The following is a 20,929-nucleotide window of genomic DNA, read 5'->3' on the forward strand; positions in this document are numbered from 1 at the left end:
TTACCTCAACACTTGGCTTTTTGAGATGGGATCTCCCTAACTTTTTTTTTCCCAGACTGTACTTGAATCTGATTCCCTTTCATCTCTGAGATTGCAGGTGTGTACCAACATATTTTGCTTCTCAGTACATTTAATAATTCATAAATAAATCGTGAATACATTTTTTTTTGTCGGTTGTGGGGCTTGAACTCTAGGTTTGGGCGCTGTCCCTGTGCTCTTCAGCTCAAGGTGAGTGCTCTACCTCTTTAGCCACAGCGCCACTTCCAGTTTTCTAGTGGTTTATTGGAGATAAGAGTCTCCCGGGGGGCTGGGAAGGTGGCTCAATGGTAGAGCGCTTGCCTTGCATGCCTGAGGCCCTGGGTTCTATTCCTCAGCCCCACGTAAGCAAAAAGAAAAAAGCCGGAAGTGGCGCTGTGACTCAAGTGGTAGAGCGCTAGCCTTGAGCTGAAGAGCTGAGGGACAGCGCCCAGGCCCAGAGTTCAGGCCCCATGACCGGACCAAAAAATTAAAAAAAAAAAAAAAAAAAAAAAGAGTCTCCCAGGCTTTCCTGGCCAGGCTGGCTTTGAACCGTGATCCTCAGATCTCAGCCTCCTGAGTAGCTAGGATTACAGGCCTGAGCCACCGGCGCCCATGCATAAATAAATCACAGAATTGAACAGTTAATTACAAGCTGAACACAGTGGTTCACATCTATAATCTTAGTTACTCAGGAGGCTGCAACCTGTGTGTGTGGGGGGGGGGGGGGGGGGGAGGGCGCGGTTTGAGGCCAGCCTGGGCAGGAAAGTCTATGAGACTCTCAGCTCTGATTAATCACCCAAAAGCTAGAAGTGGAGGTGTGGCTCAAGTGGCAAAGTGCTAGCCTTGAACAAAAGGACAGTACCCAGGCCCTGAGTTCAAGGCCTAGGACCAGCACCCAAATAATACTAGCAGTACTAGCAGTAGTAGTAGTAGAAGTACAAATCAAATGTAAATATCGGAAACCTACAGCTTGAAGCCCCAGAGACTTAGGGTTTAGCAAAACCCAAATATTGTCTTGGATGAGCTCTATGCACTTGAGGTCTCAGAAACTTCCTGAGTTCCGTGCCAGGGTTTCAGGCAGAACCTCAGCCACAAAGGGTTCTGTAGCTGAGCCCCTGCCCAGGACACTATCTCAAAGTCTAAGTCCAGAAACAGAGCCTGCAGCCTGCAACACAGTACATCTAGATCAAGGGCTTAAAAGCATGGAAGGCAGTTCCTTCTTCAAGGACTCCAGCCCAGCAACTCATTCTCACACTTGGAAGGGAATCAGCCTGGGCTCCTCCTACCGGCCATGGTGAGGTCAGCCTGAGGCTCTCCTGCATGGTGAGGTCAGTCTGGGCCTCTCTCCTGCATGGTGAGGTCAGTCTGGGCCTCTCTCCTGCATGGTGAGGTCAGCCTGGGCCTCTCTCCTGCATGGTGAGGTCAGCCTGGGCCTCTCCTGCATGGTGAGGTCAGCCTGGGCCTCTCTCCTGCATGGTGAGGTCAGCCTGGGCCTCTCCTGCATGGTGAGGTCAGCCTGGGCCTCTCTCCTGCATGGTGAGGTCAGTCTGGGCCTCTCCTGCATGGTGAGGTCAGCCTGAGGCTCTCCTGCATGGTGAGGTCAGCCTGGGCCTCTCTCCTGCATGGTGAGGTCAGCCTGGGCCTCTCTCCTGCATGGTGAGGTCAGCCTGGGCCTCTCTCCTGCATGGTGAGGTCAGCCTGGGCCTCTCTCCTGCATGGTGAGGTCAGTCTGGGCCTCTCCTGCATGGTGAGGTCAGTCTGGGCCTCTCCTGCATGGTGAGGTCAGTCTGGGCCTCTCCTGCATGGTGAGGTCAGCCTGGGCCTCTCTCCTGCATGGTGAGGTCAGCCTGGGCCTCTCCTGCATGGTGAGGTCAGCCTGGGCCTCTCTCCTGCATGGTGAGGTCAGCCTGAGGCTCTCCTGCATGGTGAGGTCAGCCTGGGCCTCTCTCCTGCATGGTGAGGTCAGTCTGGGCCTCTCTCCTGCATGGTGAGGTCAGCCTGGGCCTCTCTCCTGTATGGTGAGGTCAGCCTGAGGCTCTCCTGCATGATGAGGTCAGTCTGGGCCTCTCTCCTGCATGGTGAGGTCAGCCTGAGGCTCTCTCCTGTATGGTGAGGTCAGTCTGGGCCTCTCCTGCATGGTGAGGTCAGCCTGGGCCTCTCTCCTGCATGGTGAGGTCAGCCTGAGGCTCTCCTGCATGGTGAGGTCAGTCTGGGCCTCTCTCCTGCATGGTGAGGTCAACCTGGGCCTCTCTCCTGCATGGTGAGGTCAGCCTGAGGCTCTCCTGCATGGTGAGGTCAGCCTGAGGCTCTCCTGCATGATGAGGTCAGTCTGGGCCTCTCTCCTGCATGGTGAGGTCAGCCTGAGGCTCTCTCCTGTATGGTGAGGTCAGTCTGGGCCTCTCTCCTGCATGGTGAGGTCAGCCTGGGCCTCTCTCCTGCATGGTGAGGTCAGCCTGGGCCTCTCCTGCATGGTGAGGTCAGCCTGGGCCTCTCTCCTGCATGGTGAGGTCAGCCTGAGGCTCTCCTGCATGGTGAGGTCAGCCTGGGCCTCTCTCCTGCATGGTGAGGTCAGTCTGGGCCTCTCTCCTGCATGGTGAGGTCAGCCTGGGCCTCTCTCCTGTATGGTGAGGTCAGCCTGAGGCTCTCCTGCATGATGAGGTCAGTCTGGGCCTCTCTCCTGCATGGTGAGGTCAGCCTGAGGCTCTCTCCTGTATGGTGAGGTCAGTCTGGGCCTCTCTCCTGCATGGTGAGGTCAGCCTGGGCCTCTCTCCTGCATGGTGAGGTCAGCCTGAGGCTCTCCTGCATGGTGAGGTCAGCCTGAGGCTCTCCTGCATGATGAGGTCAGTCTGGGCCTCTCTCCTGCATGGTGAGGTCAGCCTGAGGCTCTCTCCTGTATGGTGAGGTCAGTCTGGGCCTCTCTCCTGCATGGTGAGGTCAGCCTGGGCCTCTCTCCTGCATGGTGAGGTCAGCCTGGGCCTCTCCTGCATGGTGAGGTCAGCCTGGGCCTCTCTCCTGCATGGTGAGGTCAGCCTGAGGCTCTCCTGCATGGTGAGGTCAGCCTGGGCCTCTCTCCTGTATGGTGAGGTCAGCCTGGGCCTCTCTCCTGCATGGTGAGGTCAGCCTGGGCCTCTCCTGCATGGTGAGGTCAGCCTGGGCCTCTCTCCTGCATGGTGAGGTCAGCCTGAGGCTCTCCTGCATGGTGAGGTCAGCCTGGGCCTCTCTCCTGCATGGTGAGGTCAGTCTGGGCCTCTCTCCTGCATGGTGAGGTCAGCCTGGGCCTCTCTCCTGCATGGTGAGGTCAGCCTGAGGCTCTCCTGTATGGTGAGGTCAGCCTGAGGCTCTCCTGCATGGTGAGGTCAGTCTGGGCCTCTCTGGTGGGATGGCTGGAGCTCCTAGTTGCTGGGCAACTCAATCAACAATCTCATAGAATCCTGGTTGAGGCAGAAGTTCCCACTGAGAAGGCAGAAAGTAGAACAAGGGGCAGGCAGGTCTGGCTACGGACTGGCTGGTGGATCATGGCTGGTAGGTGGAAAAGAGTTTGAAAGGCTGGGAACAGAGCACAGCAGGATGGTCCAGAAAGAGGCTGGGCTAGTTTCCCTTGCCCCTGTGGCTTTGCCCCTTCTGTCACCTCCTCCCTGTGCTCTACTCCCCACATCTTCTCACCAATACAGTCACACACACACACACACACACACACACACACACACACACACACACACACACACACACACACACACACACACACACACAGGCAAGCACACACATCTCCTCTGGGCTAGGTCTTCAGTCCAGAATTCCAGATGACCTGTGCCACAAGGGTGGGGAGGAGGATCCTAGGACCAGTCCTGGGCAGGGCAGACCAGACCAGACCGGTCTCTGGGGCTCCAATAGAATGAGATACTGACCAGTGACCACTGGACCGGAGACCCCTTGGGTTAGAGGTAGGGTTAGTAGTCCTTGTCTCTAAGGAGGCCTGAAATCAATTCAGCCAGACCTGCCAGCAGATGAGAATCCTGCAGACTGAGCCTGGGAGGGCAAACGCCAGGCCCAGGGGACCTCTTGGGCAAAGGGGCAGGGGCCAGAGGTACAGCGCCCATGGCGGCTATGGGAAGTCCAGTGGGGACGTGTCTCTGTGGACAGGTCCCTCGTGGACGGGTCCCTCGTGGACGGGTCCCTTGTGGATGGCGTCCCATGTGGACAGCATCCCGTGTGGACAGGTCCCTCGTAAACAGCGCCCCACGTGGACGGGTCCTCCGTGGACGGGTCCCGCGTGGACAGGTCCCGCGTGGAGGGGTCCCCCGTGGACGGGTCCCGCGTGGAGAGGTCCCCCGTGGAGGAGTCCCGCGTGGACAGGTCCCGCGTGGAGGGGTCCCCCGTGGACAGGTCCCGCGTGGAGAGGTCCCCGTGGAGGAGTCCCCCGTGGACGGGTCCCGCGTGGAGAGGTCCCGCGTGGACGGGTCCCGCGTGGAGGGGTCCCCCGTGCACGGGTCCCGCGTGGAGAGGTCCCCCGTGGACGGGTCCCACGTGGACGGCGCCCGCGTGGACGGCGCCCGCGGGGATGGCGCTGGGCCGGCCGAGGGTCCGACCGCGGCTCCTTCTCTGCCCCCAGCGCGAAGCTTGCAGCCGCCCGCCAAGGGCTCGCAGCCCCGGGCCGGGCCGAGCCGGCCGCGGGGGCCAGGGTTGCCGGAGGGCGCGCGGCGCGCGGCGGCCCGGGAGCCGCCCAGGCCGGGCTGGGCGCTGGCGTCGGAGGAGCTGAGCCTCCTGAGCCCCGCGCAGCGCCGCCGCCACCTGCTCTTCGCCGACCTGCTGGATGACGTGGGCGCCTCCGCCTCCATCTTCCCCCGCGACTCGCTGGACATGCCCTACTCGGTGCCCGACCCGTACACCTGGATGCCGGCGCCCCAGAGCCCGGCCCAGGGCCGCGGCCGCCTCCTGGGCGTCCTGCGGGCCGCTGAAGCCCGAGGCCGCGTCCGCGCCCTGCGGCTGCGCTACACCCGCATGCGGGTGGGTGTGGGGAGGACACGGGGAGGGGGAGGGCGGGGGTGGGGGAGCGCAGGGGAGGGATGGAGGGCGGGGAGGTTAGGGTTAGGGTTAGGAGCGGACTGGACTGGGAGATTCCGCCGGCAGAGGTGGAGCGGCCAGGGGTCCGCGGGTCAGGGGGCCGAGGTCGGGGGCTCGGGAGCCGGGGACCGGGGATCGGAGGCCGGGCTGGGGATCGGGTTCGGGGTGCCGGGCTGGGGATTGGGGTCGGGGGTCGGGGGGCCGGGGCGGGGGCCGGGGGCCGGGGTCTGAGGCCGGGCTGGGTATCGGGGTCGGGGGGCCGGGGAGGGGATCGGGGATCGGAGGCCGGGCTGGGGATCGGGGGCCGGGGGCCGGGGTCGGGGGGCCGGGGAGGGGATCGGGGATCGGAGGCCGGGCTGGGGATCGGGGGCCGGGGGGCAGGCCGGGCACCGGGTCGAGGGGCGGGGGTCGGGGCGGGTCCGGGCTCCGCCGCGAGGGAGGAGCGGCCGCCCGGCGCCATCCCCCCCCCCCGCCCCGCGCAGGCGGAGGAGATCGCGCTGCTGGTCCACCGTCAGGACTCGGCGCGCACCGCCATCCGGCTCGAGCTCTTCCTGCCGCCGCTGCTGAACCCCACGCGGATCCCGGACCCCCTCAACCGACAGGAGGTGCCAGCAGGCCCGGGAGGAGCGGGGAGGAGCGGCGGGGGATCCGAGAGGAACGGGGAGGCGCCCCGGGAGGAGCGGCGGAAGGGCGGGCCCCGCACACCCCGCGCTCCGCCCAGCCGCTGTCTCCGCAGCGGAGGCGCGTGGAGGCCATCCTGGAGGAGACGCTGGACGACGACCTCTTCCTGCGGTGACGCCGTCCTGGCCGCGGCCGCCCACCCTCGCAGATAAAGCTCGTGTTCAGGCTCCGGGCGTTCCCTTCGCGCGCGGGGCCGCGCGGGGCGGTGGGCGGACGCGGGGCGGCCGGGGGCGGGGCGGGCGGGGGCGGAGTCCGGGCGGACGCGGGGCTGGGCGCCGGGAGGCGAGGGGCGTGGCCTGGGGCGGGGGCGGGATCCGGGTGGACGCGGGGCGGGGGCGGAGCCCGGGCGCACGTGGAGCGGGACGCCGGGAGGGTGGGGAGGAGAGGGGGCGGGGCCCGGGCGCCGGGAGGGGCGGGGCCCGGGAGAGTGGGGAGGAGAGGGGCGGGGCCCGGGCTCAGGAGGCGGGGCCCGGGCGCCGGGAGGGGCGGGGCCCGGGAGAGTGGGGAGGAGAGGGGCGGGGCCCGGGAGGGTGGGGAGGGGACGGGGCGGGGCGCCGGGCGGGGAGGGGGCGGGGCGCGGGCGCCGGGAGGGGCGGGGCCCGGGCTCGGGAGGCGGGGCCCAGGCGTCGGGAGGGCGGGGCGCCGGGAGGGTGGGGCGGGGACGGGGCGGGGCGCGGGCGGCGCCGTTCCCAGACCGCCCGGCCCCGACTCCCGCTCGCCCCGCTGGATCCCCGCGCGTCACGGTCTGGGAGCAGGGACCCCAACGCCAAGACGGAACACCCCGCTGGAGCCCCTCGGCCTGCTCGTTCCGAGGCCCCCGCGGCTCCCCTCCCCTCGGAGCCGCTCTGCCGGCCCCGTGGGCCGACGGGGAGGCTGCCAGGAGCCGGACAGCGCGGCCCGGCCAGGCCCCCGGCTCTGCCCGGAACCAGGAGCAGACCCGGCGGGACGGGAGGCGGAGCTGGGGTCCGGCAGTGCTGCCTTCAGCCGGCCATCCCCGAGCTCGCTTCTCCGTTTGCCCGGGGCCGTCAGCAGCGGCGACGGAGGGAGGGAGGTGGGTGGGCGAGGGGAGGGCAGCTGGGAGCCCGGGCGGGGGCCGGTGGGGAAGGGGTCCGCGTCCGGTCCGGGGAGGGGGGGTCCGGGGAAGGGGGGCCGCGTCCGGCCCGGGGAGGGGCCGGGGAAGGGGGGCCGGGGAGGGGCCGGGGAAGGGGGGTCCGGGGAAGGGGGGCCGCGTCCGGCCCGGGGAGGGGGGGCCGGGGAGGGGCCGGGGAAGGAGGGCCGGGGAGGGGCCGGGGGGGCCGGGGAAGGAGGGCCGGGGAGGGGCCGGGGGGGCCGGGGAAGGGGGGCCGGGGAGGGGTCCGGGGAAGGAGGGCCGGGGGGGGGTCCGGGGAAGGGGGCCGCGTCCGGCCCGGGGAGGGGGGTCCGGGGAAGGGGGGCCGGGGAGGGGCCGGGGAAGGGGGGTCCGGGGAAGGGGGGCCGCGTCCGGCCCGGGGAGGGGGGGCCGGGGAGGGGCCGGGGAAGGAGGGCCGGGGGGGCCGGGGAAGGAGGGCCGGGGAGGGGCCGGGGGGGCCGGGGAAGGAGGGCCGGGGAGGGGACGGGGGGGCCGGGGAAGGAGGGCCGGGGAGGGGCCGGGGGGGGCCGGGGAAGGAGGGCCGGGGGGGTCCGGGGAAGGGGGGGGCCGGGGAGGGGCCGGGGGGGCCGGGGAAGGAGGGCCGGGGAGGGGCCGGGGAAGGAGGGCCGGGGAGGGGCCGGGGGGTCCGGGGAAGGGGGGCCGCGTCCGGTCCGGGGAGGGGGGGTCCGGCGGGGCCTGGGCCCTGTCTGCAGACTGCAGCCCACCCTGCCCAGCTCCTGGGCTTGCTGGGAGCTCGGAAGCGCCCCCTGCCCTGGAGCCTCGCCGCTCCGAACCCCGGCCCCGGGTGATCACGCCGGTCACCCTGCCTGCCCAGGAGCAAAGCCAGCCTGACACGAATCTCCACGGAACCACCAGGAACCAGAAGGGGCGCCAAACGCTCGCCTCGAGTGAAAAAACCCAGGGACAGAGCCCAGGCCCTGAGTTCAAGCCCCACGACTGGCAAAAAGAAGAGAGAGAGGGAAGGAGGGAGGGAGGGAGGGAGGGAGGGAAGCAAAGGAAGTGAGGGAGCGAATCAATGAGAGAAACCCCAATACGTGAGCAGTGTGAGCAGCCAGAGGCTCCGCTCGGGGCAGAGCTCTGGGGTCAGACCCCATCCTGTCACCCCTGGACTCCTGGACAGGCTCTGGTCAAGGGGCAGGCCTGAGGTGCCAGGTGACAAGGAATAGGAGCTACAGAGTGACCTCAAGGGGAAGAAGCGCACTGACCCCTCCCACACTGGAAAGACCGTACCAAGTTCTCTAGGGTCAGCCTAGTTTTGCAGCCTTGGCCCATTTCTGCCCAGTGTCCCTGATCTCAACCGTACTTACTTCTCAGGCCTGTTATCTGGACTTCCACTTCAGATGGACCTTCTGGTGCCCTGTTTTGCTGGCAGATCCGCACAGCAGCTAGCAGGGTCAGAAGTCGCCAAAGAACGCAGCATGGCAGACACCCTGGTGGCCATCAAGCACACGTCTGCAGCCGCACTTTGCTCAGCCAGGCCCTGCGCATCATGACAACGCTCTGCACGCTCGTCCTCATCTCCAATCCTACCCATTTTTTGTCTCCACTGTCTACCCTGGCTTCCCCAGTCATCTCCGGGTTGGTCCCTGTAGTTCATTGCCTAGTACACAGGGACCCCAGATACTTGCCTAATGAAGAGCTCATGGGGAATCTCCCTTGGTTTTACATCTCTCAGAGCATTGACATAAGGTGTTTTCTGAACGGGATCCTGACCCCTGGAACTAGGCAGGCATGCCCCCGCGCTGAGGGAGCGGGATGCAGGTGGTAGAGCGTGGCGTACATACGGCCTGCAGACCATTTCCAGAGCAGGGTCAGGGCTGCCTGGACATTGAAGTGGCCAAAGGAACAGGGCATTCCCGACAGATCATCGCAGAACGGCTTTGGGGTCAGGCTGCACAGGACAAGAATGCAAAACCTGAAACACTCCATACTCCAGGCTGACACCTTTCCTCTTCCTACTGCGGTGACAGGCCCTGACCGCATCTTACAGGGGAGGTTCAGGGAGTCTAGGGGGACTGGGGGGGGGGCAAGATGGGCTAGGCCCAGAGGCCTGTCCTGCCCAGAGGTGTCTGTGTCTAAGCAGGGTTGTTGGCATGTTAGTGCCCCACACTGGGTACCACATGAATGGAAAGGCAAGAAAGGTTCTGCTGGCCAGGGCTGGGCATTAGCTCAGGCCACACCCTCTGTGTGCATGCACACACATGCACACAGACCACCCTCTGCACACATGCACACACAGACAGACCACCTCTGCACACATGCACACAGACCACGCTCTGCACACACACACAGACCACCTCTGCACACATGCACACAGACCACCCTCTGCACCACACACAGACCACCCTCTGCACACACACAGACCACCCTCTGCACACATGCACACAGACCACCCTCTGCACACACACACAGACCACCTCTGCACACACACACACAGACCACCCTCTGCACACACAGACAGACCACCCTCTGCACACACACAGACCACCCTCTGCACACACACAGACCACCCTCTGCACACACACACACAGACTACCCTCTGCACACACACACACAGACCACCCTCTGCACCACACACAGACCACCCTCTGCACACACACACAGACCACCCTCTGCACACACACACAGACCACCTCTGCACACACACACAGACCACCCTCTGCACACACACACACAGACCACCCTCTGCACACACACACACCACCCTCTGCACACACACAGACCACCCTCTGCACACACACACAGACCACCCTCTGCACACACACACACCACCCTCTGCACACACACAGACCACCCTCTGCACACACACACACACAGACCACCCTCTGCACACATGCACACAGACCACCTCTGCACACACACACACACAGACCACCCTCTGCACCACACACAGACCACCCTCTGCACACACACACAGACCACCCTCTGCACACACACACAGACTACCCTCTGCACACATACACACACAGACCACCTTCTGCACACACACAGACCACCTCTGCACACACACAGACCACCCTCTGCACACACACACACAGACCACCCTCTGCACACACACAGACCACCTCTGCACACACACACACCACCCTCTGCACACACACACAGACCACCCTCTGCACACACACAGACCACCCTCTGCACACACACACACCACCCTCTGCACACACACACACACAGACCACCCTCTGCACACATGCACACAGACCACCTCTGCACACACACACACACAGACCACCCTCTGCACACACACAGACCACCCTCTGCACACATGCACACAGACCACCTCTGCACACACACACACACAGACCACCCTCTGCACCACACACAGACCACCCTCTGCACCACACACAGACCACCCTCTACACCACACACAGACCACCCTCTGCACACACACAGACCACCCTCTGCACACACACACAGACCACCCTCTGCACACATGCACACAGACCACCCTCTGCACACACACACAGACCACCCTCTGCACACACACACACACAGACCACCCTCTGCACCACACACAGACCACCTCTGCACACACACACACAGACCACCCTCTGCACCACACACAGACCACCCTCTGCACACACACACACAGACCACCCTCTGCACACACACAGACCACCTCTGCACACACACAGACCACCCTCTGCACACACACACAGACCACCCTCTGCACTCACACACAGACCACCCTCTGCACACACACACACACAGACCACCCTCTGCACCACACACAGACCACCTCTGCACACACACACACAGACCACCCTCTGCACCACACACAGACCAGCCTCTGCACACACACACAGACCACCCTCTGCACACACACACAGACCACCCTCTGCACACACACACAGACTACCCTCTGCACACATACACACACAGACCACCCTCTGCACACACACACAGACCAACTCTGCACACACACAGACCACCCTCTGCACACACACAGACCACCCTCTGCACACACACACAGACCACCCTCTGCACACACACAGACCACCTCTGCACACACACACACCACCCTCTGCACACACACACACACACACCACCCTCTGCACCACACACAGACCACCTCTGCACACACACACAGACCACCCTCTGCACCACACACAGACCACCCTCTGCACACACACACAGACCACCCTCTGCACACACACATAGACCACCCTCTGCACACACACACAGACTACCCTCTGCACACATACACACACAGACCACCCTCTGCACACACACACAGACCAACTCTGCACACACACAGACCACCCTCTGCAAACACACAGACCACCCTCTGCACACACACACAGACCACCCTCTGCAGACACACAGACCACCTCTGCACACACACAGACCACCCTCTGCACACACACAGACCACCCTCTGCACACACACACAGACCACCCTCTGCACACACACAGACCACCCTCTGCACACACACAGACCACCTCTGCACACACACACACCACCCTCTGCACACACACACAGACCACCTTCTGCACACACACAGACCACCCTCTGCACACATGCACACAGACCACCTCTGCACACACACACACACACACACACACAGACCACCCTCTGCACACATGCACACAGACCACCTCTGCACACACACACACACAGACCACCCTCTGCACCACACACAGACCACCCTCTGCACCACACACAGACCACCTCTGCACACACACACAGACCACCTCTGCACACACACACAGACCACCCTCTGCACACACACACAGACCACCCTCTGCACCACACACAGACCACCCTCTGCACACACACACAGACCACCCTCTGCACACACACACACAGACCACCCTCTGCACACACACACAGACCACCCTCTGCACACACACACACACAGACCACCTCTGCACACACACACACACAGACCACCCTCTGCACACACACAGACAGACCACCCTCTGCACACACACAGACCACCTCTGCACACACACACACCACCCTCTGCACACACACACACCACCCTCTGCACACACACACAGACCACCTTCTGAACACACACAGACCACCCTCTGCACACATGCACACAGACCACCTCTGCACACACACACACACACACAGACCACCCTCTGCACACACACACAGACCACCCTCTGCACACATGCACACAGACCACCTCTGCACACACACACACAGACCACCCTCTGCACACACACACACACAGACCACCCTCTGCACCACACACAGACCACCCTCTGCACACACACAGACCACCCTCTGCACACACACACACAGACCACCTCTGCACACACACACACAGACCACCCTCTCCACACACACACACAGACCACCCTCTGCACACACACACAGACCACCCTCTGCACACACACAGACCATCCTCTGCACACACACACAGACCACCCTCTGCACACACACACACACAGACCACCCTCTGCACACACACACACACAGACCACCCTCTGCACACATGCACACAGACCACCTCTGCACACACACACACACAGACCACCCTCTGCACCACACACAGACCACCCTCTGCACACACACACAGACCACCCTCTGCACACACACACAGACTACCCTCTGCACACATACACACACAGACCACCCTCTGCACACACACACAGACCACCTCTGCACACACACAGACCACCCTCTGCACACACACAGAATACCCTCTGCACACACACACAGACCACCCTCTGCACACACACAGACCACCTCTGCACACACACACACCACCCTCTGCACACACACACAGACCACCCTCTGCACACACACAGACCACCCTCTGCACACATGCACACAGACCACCTCTGCACACACACACACACAGACCACCCTCTGCACACACAGACCACCCTCTGCACACACACAGACCACCTCTGCACACACACACCACCCTCTGCACACACACACAGACCACCTTCTGCACACACACAGACCACCCTCTGCACACATGCACACAGACCGCCTCTGCACACACACACACACACACAGACCACCCTCTGCACACACACAGACCACCCTCTGCACACATGCACACAGACCACCTCTGCACACACACACACACAGACCACCTCTGCACACACACACACACACACACAGACCACCCTCTGCACCACACACAGACCACGCTCTGCACCACACTCAGACCACCTCTGCACACACACACAGACCACCCTCTGCACCACACACAGACCACCCTCTGCACACACACACACACAGACTACCCTCTGCACACACACACAGACCACCCTCTGCACACACACACACACACAGACCACCTCTGCACACACACACACACAGACCACCCTCTGCACACACACAGACCACCCTCTGCACACACACAGACAGACCACCCTCTGCACACACACACAGACCACCTCTGCACACACACAGACCACCCTCTGCACACACACAGAATACCCTCTGCACACACACACAGACCACCCTCTGCACACACACAGACCACCTCTGCACACACACACACCACCCTCTGCACACACACACAGACCACCCTCTGCACACACACAGACCACCCTCTGCACACATGCACACAGACCACCTCTGCACACACACACACACAGACCACCCTCTGCACACACAGACCACCCTCTGCACACACACAGACCACCTCTGCACACACACACCACCCTCTGCACACACACACAGACCACCTTCTGCACACACACAGACCACCCTCTGCACACATGCACACAGACCGCCTCTGCACACACACACACACACACAGACCACCCTCTGCACACACACAGACCACCCTCTGCACACATGCACACAGACCACCTCTGCACACACACACACACAGACCACCTCTGCACACACACACACACACACACAGACCACCCTCTGCACCACACACAGACCACGCTCTGCACCACACTCAGACCACCTCTGCACACACACACAGACCACCCTCTGCACCACACACAGACCACCCTCTGCACACACACACACACAGACTACCCTCTGCACACACACACAGACCACCCTCTGCACACACACACACACACAGACCACCTCTGCACACACACACACACAGACCACCCTCTGCACACACACAGACCACCCTCTGCACACACACAGACAGACCACCCTCTGCACACACACACACAGACCACCCTCTGCACACACAGACCACCCTCTGCACACACACACACACAGACCACCCTCTGCACACACACAGACCACCCTCTGCACACACACACAGACCACCCTCTGCACACATGCACACAGACCACCCTCTGCACACACACACAGACCACCCTCTGCACACATGCACACAGACCACCCTCTGCACACATGCACACAGACCACCCTCTGCACACACAGACAGACCACCCTCTGCACACATGCACACAGACCACCCTCTGCACACACACACAGACCACCCTCTGCACCACACACAGACCACCCTCTGCACACATGCACACAGACCACCCTCTGCACACACACACAGACCACCCTCTGCACACACGCACAGACCACCTCTGCACACACATACAGACCACCCTCTGCACACACACACAGACCACCCTCTGCACACACACACAGACCACCCTCTGCACACACACACAGACCACCCTCTGCACACACACAGACCACCCTCTGCACACACACAGACCACCCTCTGCACACACACACAGACCACGCTCTGCACACACACACAGACCACCTCTGCACACATGCACACAGACCACCCTCTGCACACATGCACACAGACCACCGCTGCACACACACAGACCACCCCTGCACACACACACAGACCACCTCTGCACACATGCACACAGACCACCCTCTGCACCACACACGTGCACACACGTGGTCTCCCCCTTTACACCACACACATGCACACACGTGGGCTCCCCCTCTGTAGCACACACACGTGCACACTAACACTTCCCCTCTGCAGTACCTACATGCACACATGGTTCACCCTCTGCAGCACACATGCACACACGATTCATCCTCTGCACCACACACGTGCACACACAGTTCACCCTCTGCTGCACACACACATGTTCCCCCCTCTGTACCACACGTGTGCACACACGGTTCCCCCTATGCAGCACACACGCGGTTCCCCTATACAGCACACACGTGCACACACGCGGTCCCCCCTCTGCAGCACACGCAGACGCGCGCACAGACGCGAGGCGGGGCGGGGCGCCGCGAAAGGCCGCGGACTCGAGGAAGTCCCAGTCCCGGGCTTTGGGGAAGTGCCGCGGGGCGCCTGCGCACTGGGCCGCGCCCCCTCTCCGGCACCGGCGGGGCCCGGAGAGCGCGGGCGGCGGGCGGCGGGCGGCGGGCGGGCAGCGCCGGAGCGCGGCGGTGAGTGCGCGGGGCGGTGGGGGCGCGGGGCGGTGGGGGCGCGGGGCGGTGGGGGCGCGGGGCGGTGGGGGCGCCGGGGCGGTGGGGGCGCGGGGCGGTGGGGGCGCGGGGCGGTGGCGGCGCGGGGCGGTGGCGGCGCGGGGCGGTGGGTGCGCCGGGTAGGGGGGCGGCGCGGGGCGGTGGGGGCGCCGGGTAGGGGGGCGGCGCGGGGCGGTGGGGGCGCCGGGTAGGGGGGCGGCGCGGGGCGGTGGGTGCGCGGGGCGGTGGGTGCGCCGGGTAGGGGGGCGGCGCGGGGCGGTGGGTGCGCGGGGCGGTGGGGGCGCCGGGGCGGTGGGGGCGCCGGGGCGGTGGGGGCGCCGGGGCGGTGGGGGCGCGGGGCGGTGGGGGCGCCGGGGCGGTGGGGGCGCCGGGGCGGTGGGGGCGCCGGGGCGGTGGGGGCGCGGGGCGGTGGGGGCGCGGGGCGGTGGGGGCGCCGGGTAGGGGGGCGGCGCTGGGCGGTGGGTGCGCCGGGTAGGGGGGCGGCGCGAGGCGGTGGGTGCGCGGGGCGGTGGGGGCGCCGGGTAGGGGGGCGGCGCGGGGCGGTGGGTGCGCGGGGCGGTGGGGGCCCCGGGTAGGGGGGCGGCGCGAGGCGGTGGGTGCGCGGGGCGGTGGGGGCCCCGGGTAGGGGGGCGGCGCGGGGCGGTGGGTGCGCGGGGCGGTGGGGGCCCCGGGTAGGGGGGCGGCGCGGGGCGGTGGGGGCGCCGGGTAGGGGGGCGGCGCGGGGCGGTGGGTGCGCCGGGTAGGGGGGCGGCGCGGGGCGGTGGGTGCGCCGGGTAGGGGGGCGGGCGCGTGGCGGGCGCGGGCCGGAGGCGGCGGGTCCCGGGCCCGCCTTCGGCGCAGGGCGCGGGCGCCGCCTTAGTTCCCCTTTTGCTGCCCCTCGGAGCGCGGGGCCGGAAGAAGAACGCGGGCTTCCGAGTCCGTGCCCCGCCAGCCGGGCGGGGAGGCCGGGGACCGCGCGTGGGGTCCGGCCGCCTCCGGGCCGAGCCGAGCCGAGCCGAGCCCCGCCCGGGTCCGGAGCGGGGAACCGGGGAACCAGTGAGAAGGGGAAGGAAGCCCTGCCCGGGGCCGCGGGCGGGCGGATGGCGCCGGGGAGAGGGAGGGAGGGGGACCGGCGCCGCAGAGAGGGGACCCTGGATCAGATGCTGCGCCCCAGGAGAGCTGGCGGGCGCCCCCGGGCGGCCCCACTGGCCCGGGAGGGAAGGGTGACGGGGACCCCAGCCGGCCAGGCTCAGGGCGGGGCCCTGTGCGGAGACCTCCAGCCGCCACACCCCTCCCTTCCCCACAACCCGCGGGGAGGGGAAGCCCACGGCCCAGGAAGGCCGCCCGGGCCGGGCCGGGCCGACAAGGCTGTCCGGGTCCTGGGAGGCCCTGCTGGGGCTCCGGGCGAGACGCTAAGCCCTGGCTTCTGAGCAGGAGGGCGGCGCGGGCGGCCCCCTCAGATCCGACCCGGCCTCCCCTCACTGACCTCCAACTAGGAAGTTGGCCTCCACCGCCCTGGCTGGAGCCCCTGAAGTTTTTCCAGCTGGGAAGCCTTGGTAAACCCAGAGGAAACGCCAGGGAAGATGGAGCGGGCCAGCGTTAGCGGAGAACCCCAGATGCGGGAAGTCCGTCCGCAGGGCTGGCCTGGGGGCCCTCCCCACCCCACACCCTAAGTTGGGGACTCCCAGTGCGCTTGGGAGGAGCCAAGAGCCGGAAGCCAAGAAAGAGGAACCCAGGCTTCCTCCTTCCCAGGGTCTGAGCAGATGGGGTGTCCTGGAGCCCTTCTGTGTGAGCCTGGCCTGGAAAGAGGGGCAGAAGCTGCTCCAGCCCCTTCCTCGCGAACCCGGACCCCAGAGTGCTCAGGCCGGGGAGGGAAGGGAAGGGATCCTCTCAAGACCCTGCCCAGGGGGTGGAGGAGCACAGGGTCGCAGTGTGCTCAGAACTCGGCCCCCTCCCCCGACCCCCAGGCCGAGGTAAGGGTCAGAAGCTGGCACCACGGAGCCTGGGTGACCGCTCCACCCACCCATGCCCACCCCACATGAGGCTGAGAAGCAGGTATGCCACTCCCTGGACACCAGGGGCCAAATGGTTATTCCTTTAGGAGCCTGCCCGGGTGGGTGGGTGGGCAGACAGGCAGGGTCCGTTGGTTCTGTCCCGAAGGCTGAAGTGCCCCCATCTTCCCCAGCACACAGAGCCAGAGGAGGCAGACAGGCCTCCCTCCATGTCCAGCCATGACGCAGCCCCCCTGGCAGCCCGCAGCCGCAACCCTTGCTGTCTGTGTTGGTGCTGCTGCTGCAGCTGCTCCTGGTACGTGGCCGGGGGTGGGGCCAGAATGCGCACCTGGGAGGTGCAGCTTGTGAGGACAGGGCTGGGCCCTGGTAGCCCCAAAGGTGCACTGTCCAGGGACTGCTGGACACGGGTGGCTGATGGGTAGCATGCAGGCCCCCCAGGAGACTTCACAAGGTTCCTGTACCTAGTGTACAGAGGGTATGTCAGTGTGCAAGCACCAGGTATACTGCATGCATATGGTACCCATACACCCAGCAGATGCCTGTTGGTGCCAGTTTGAGCACATCGGGAATTAGTGGGACAAGCAAGTTCCAGATTTGAGCAGAGTCCTTAATGAAGGACTGTGTCAGAGGGCGCTGAGGGGACTTTGAGCCTCTGAGGGCTGAAGAGCCGCTAGGAGGATAGGGAAGCTGGTGGACATTTTGTGACTCACAAAATGGCCCTGTGCAGGCGTAGAGCCCCAAAGTGGGGGCTAACCTGACCAGTGAGTCACTGGAATCCAGAGAAGAGACACAGTACATAGTTAGGACTTCCTGTGAGCTTCGAGTGGGTCCAAGTGGCAGGACAAGGAGAAGCAACAGGAATTGTGTTGCTGTGGAGGGTCTGGACATGGGGAGAAGTTTTCTGTCTAGGTCTTTGGACTAGATTTGTCTGTCACCTGGTAGAGTTGCTGGCTGGGCATGGACAAGGAAGAAGGCTCCCTTTAAAAGATCTGGGTGCCAGGCGCCAGTGGCTCACGCCTGTAATCCTAACTACTCAGGAAGCTGAGATCTCAGGATCATGGTTCAAAGCCAGCCCAGGCAGGAAAGTCCATGAGACTCTTATCTCCAATAAACCACTAGAAAACCAGAAGTGGCGCTGTGACTCAAGTGGGTAGAGCACTCACCTTGAGCTGAAGAGTGCAGGGACAGCGCCCAAGCCCAGAGTTCAAGCCCCATGACCGACCAAAAAAAAAAAAGAGCTGGGTGTTGGGATCCAGGACCAGGCAGGTGTAGACATGTAGGCAAACAGCAAGTCACACTGCTAACATTGGATCTGTTTGTATGTTCTTCAAGAAAAGGATGAGGTTGAGTGCCCAGTGGCTTAAGCCTGTAATCCCAGCCATTCTCAGAACTCAAGAGGCTAAGATAGACCTGAGAATCAGAGTTTGAAGCTAGCCCTTGCAGGAAAGTCTATAAGATTCTTATCTCTAGTCAACTAGCAAGAAAGCCAGAGCTGTGGCTCAAGTGGTGAAAGCTCCCAGGCCCTGCATTCAAGCCCCAATACCAGCACAGAAAAAAAGTGTGCATGTGTGCACGTATATAACGCGCATGTCTGTATATACACACGTGTACATAGATGTGTGTACACACATACATACGCATGTGGACCTGGAGGCATTGCTCAGGTCGTAGAGAGGTGGCCTCGGGCAAAAAAAGCCAAAAGGAGCGCAAGGCCCTGAGTGCAGGCACCAAAAGAAGGGGGGAGGGGCAAAGGGGAGCCCCAGGGCTGACTTCGTAGCTCACACCGTCCCGTCCACCCATAATCCTCACTGCTTAGCAGAGGGAGGTAAGTGGACAGTAACCAGACAGGGCAAAAAGTGACAAGGACAGGAGTGTGTCTCGGAGGGAGCGTGCAAGGCCCTGAGCCTACTCGAAAGGGGTGACGGTGAAGAGCCTTGTCTTGCCCCTCAACAAGCCAGTGTGGTGTGGGTGAGTGTGCAGAGGGCCTGCTCCGCCTAGCCGCAGGCTGACATGTCTGTGCCAAGCCTCTGCCGAGGTCCCCAGGGCAGCCCTGCGGCACAGAGCAGTGTCCCCGTCCTTTATTACCAGGAACCAAGAGCGGCGGCGAGCGTGGCAGGCCTCACGGGAGAGCAAGCTGCAGCCCCTCCCCAGCTGTGACACTTGGTGAGTCTGGCAACTGCCACCCACGTGCCAAGGCCTGGTTATATCTGGCTTGACATGATCTGGTCCCACAGTGCCCCACCGAGCCCAGAAGAAGTACAGAGTTGGGCGCAGTCCTTTGACAAGCTGATGCACAGCCCGGCTGGCCGCAGTGTATTTCGGGCGTTCTTGCGTACAGAGTTCAGCGAGGAGAACATGCTCTTTTGGTTGGCTTGTGAAGAGTTGAAGGCGGAGGCCAACCAGCACGTGGTAGACGAGAAGGCACGGCTCATCTATGAGGACTATGTGTCCATTCTGTCCCCCAGAGAGGTGCGCCAACTACTAGGCTGGGTGGGGGTGGCCTGGGAAGAGCACCCTCTGACTCGGTGCCAACCCCCGCAGGTGAGCCTGGACTCTCGTGTGCGGGAGGGCATCAACAGGAAGATGCAGGAGCCGTCGGCACACACATTTGATGATGCGCAGCTACAGATCTATACGCTCATGCACCGGGACTCCTACCCTCGCTTCCTGGGCTCCCCCACCTACCGTGCACTGTTGCTCAGCGGGGCCTCCAAGCCCTCTCCTGAGGCATAGGCAGACATTCCAGCCTCTCTGGAGCAGGCTTGGGGCTCACTTTCCTGGGCCTTGGCTGGCTGGCAGAGCCATTCATAGTGGGCAGTTGCCATGCTGCTTAGCTTCTCCCTTGCCCAGCTCAGCAAGTGCTCCAGCCAGAGTGGGTGGGCTGGAAGCCCCCACCAGCCCGTGGCTGCCTAGCTGGGTCTTCTGCCAGGGTGCCCTCCCATGAGAAGCCGTGGGCCTGGCCTCACGGGAGCTGCGCACCCAGGGCAGCCTCAGGTGGAGCGGAGCCCCTACGGCAGAGACATTCCTGTGTGAGCTGTCTGCACCCCAGAACCTCAGAACCAGACGTGGAACCTCAAAGTGAAGCTCAAGCTACAGGGCCTGACTATATTTTATATGTTCATGAACTTTAAGCCTCGAAATGTACTGACTGTATGTTTACCAAAAAAAAGATGAAAATGTTTTCATATTAATCTCCATTCCTCCAGGTACCTAAAACCGGGTTATCTTATTCCTGAAGGCACTTTTTAAATAGAAGCCTTTAAGAAGAGGACCGTCCAGAGCCTGCCCTGGCCCTGCCCCAAAGCAGTGGCCCCAGTGAGTAGCTGTGCTGGCCCTGTGCAGGATGCAAGGTCTGTAACTTGGCTTCAACCTTCCCTTGCGAAGCAGGCCAGCACTCTGCAAAGGCTTGAGACGCCAAGGAGCCCTCGTCTCCCAGAGGACCCAGCGGAGCCGGGACTGCCGCGAGGCCCTTGGTGCTGGGTACAATGTCATCTTTATTTCCAGGCCCTGTACTGCTCCATTTCCCTGCATTTCTGGAGCTTAAGCAATCTGGAGTTCGAATTGCCTAGGGTCCCGAGACTCCTACCCCATGGGTGAACTCCACTCTAGCTAGGAACAGGATGCAGGCTAAAACAAGTCATAGAGAGGACAGCCAGTCCCTAGGCTGCCTGCC

At 63.6% G+C, this 20,929-nt stretch overlaps 3 protein-coding genes across 4 annotated transcripts; 2 read left to right on the plus strand and 1 right to left on the minus strand.

Annotated features, from left to right (window-relative positions):
- The first annotated feature begins 3,460 nt into the window (after positions 1-3,460).
- LOC138837734 (protein LKAAEAR1-like) lies at positions 3,461-5,919 on the plus strand. The gene is made up of 4 exons (XM_070036669.1): positions 3,461-3,540; positions 4,628-5,022; positions 5,562-5,684; positions 5,816-5,919. Exons 1-4 carry the CDS (start codon positions 3,534-3,536, stop codon positions 5,873-5,875), a joined length of 585 nt encoding a protein of 194 aa, XP_069892770.1. The 5' UTR covers positions 3,461-3,533; the 3' UTR covers positions 5,876-5,919.
- Positions 5,920-6,498: 579 nt separating this feature from the next.
- On the minus strand, positions 6,499-17,271 carry LOC138837790 (basic proline-rich protein-like). The gene is made up of 4 exons (XM_070036801.1): positions 17,268-17,271; positions 16,913-17,043; positions 15,043-16,449; positions 6,499-6,834 (listed from the first exon to the last, which is right to left on the minus strand). Exons 1-4 carry the CDS (start codon positions 17,269-17,271, stop codon positions 6,499-6,501), a joined length of 1,878 nt encoding a protein of 625 aa, XP_069892902.1.
- On the plus strand, positions 15,158-20,489 carry LOC138837747 (regulator of G-protein signaling 19). Of its 2 annotated transcripts, none has more exons than XM_070036692.1 (6): positions 15,158-15,226; positions 17,212-17,299; positions 17,430-17,551; positions 19,345-19,419; positions 19,491-19,725; positions 19,798-20,489. In XM_070036692.1, exons 2-6 carry the CDS (start codon positions 17,270-17,272, stop codon positions 19,987-19,989), a joined length of 654 nt encoding a protein of 217 aa, XP_069892793.1. In that variant the 5' UTR covers positions 15,158-15,226; positions 17,212-17,269; the 3' UTR covers positions 19,990-20,489. The 2 variants fall into 2 exon arrangements, with proteins under 2 accessions (XP_069892793.1, XP_069892792.1); XM_070036691.1 differs by lacking the exon at positions 15,158-15,226 and adding an exon at positions 16,130-16,300.
- The last annotated feature ends 440 nt before the right edge of the window (positions 20,490-20,929 follow it).

This window comes from Dipodomys merriami, unplaced genomic scaffold (genome assembly GCF_024711535.1).
Source record: "Dipodomys merriami isolate MVZ:Mamm:240054 unplaced genomic scaffold, mDipMer1.0.p SCAF_275, whole genome shotgun sequence".
In the NCBI taxonomy this organism is placed as follows: domain Eukaryota; kingdom Metazoa; phylum Chordata; class Mammalia; order Rodentia; family Heteromyidae; genus Dipodomys; species Dipodomys merriami.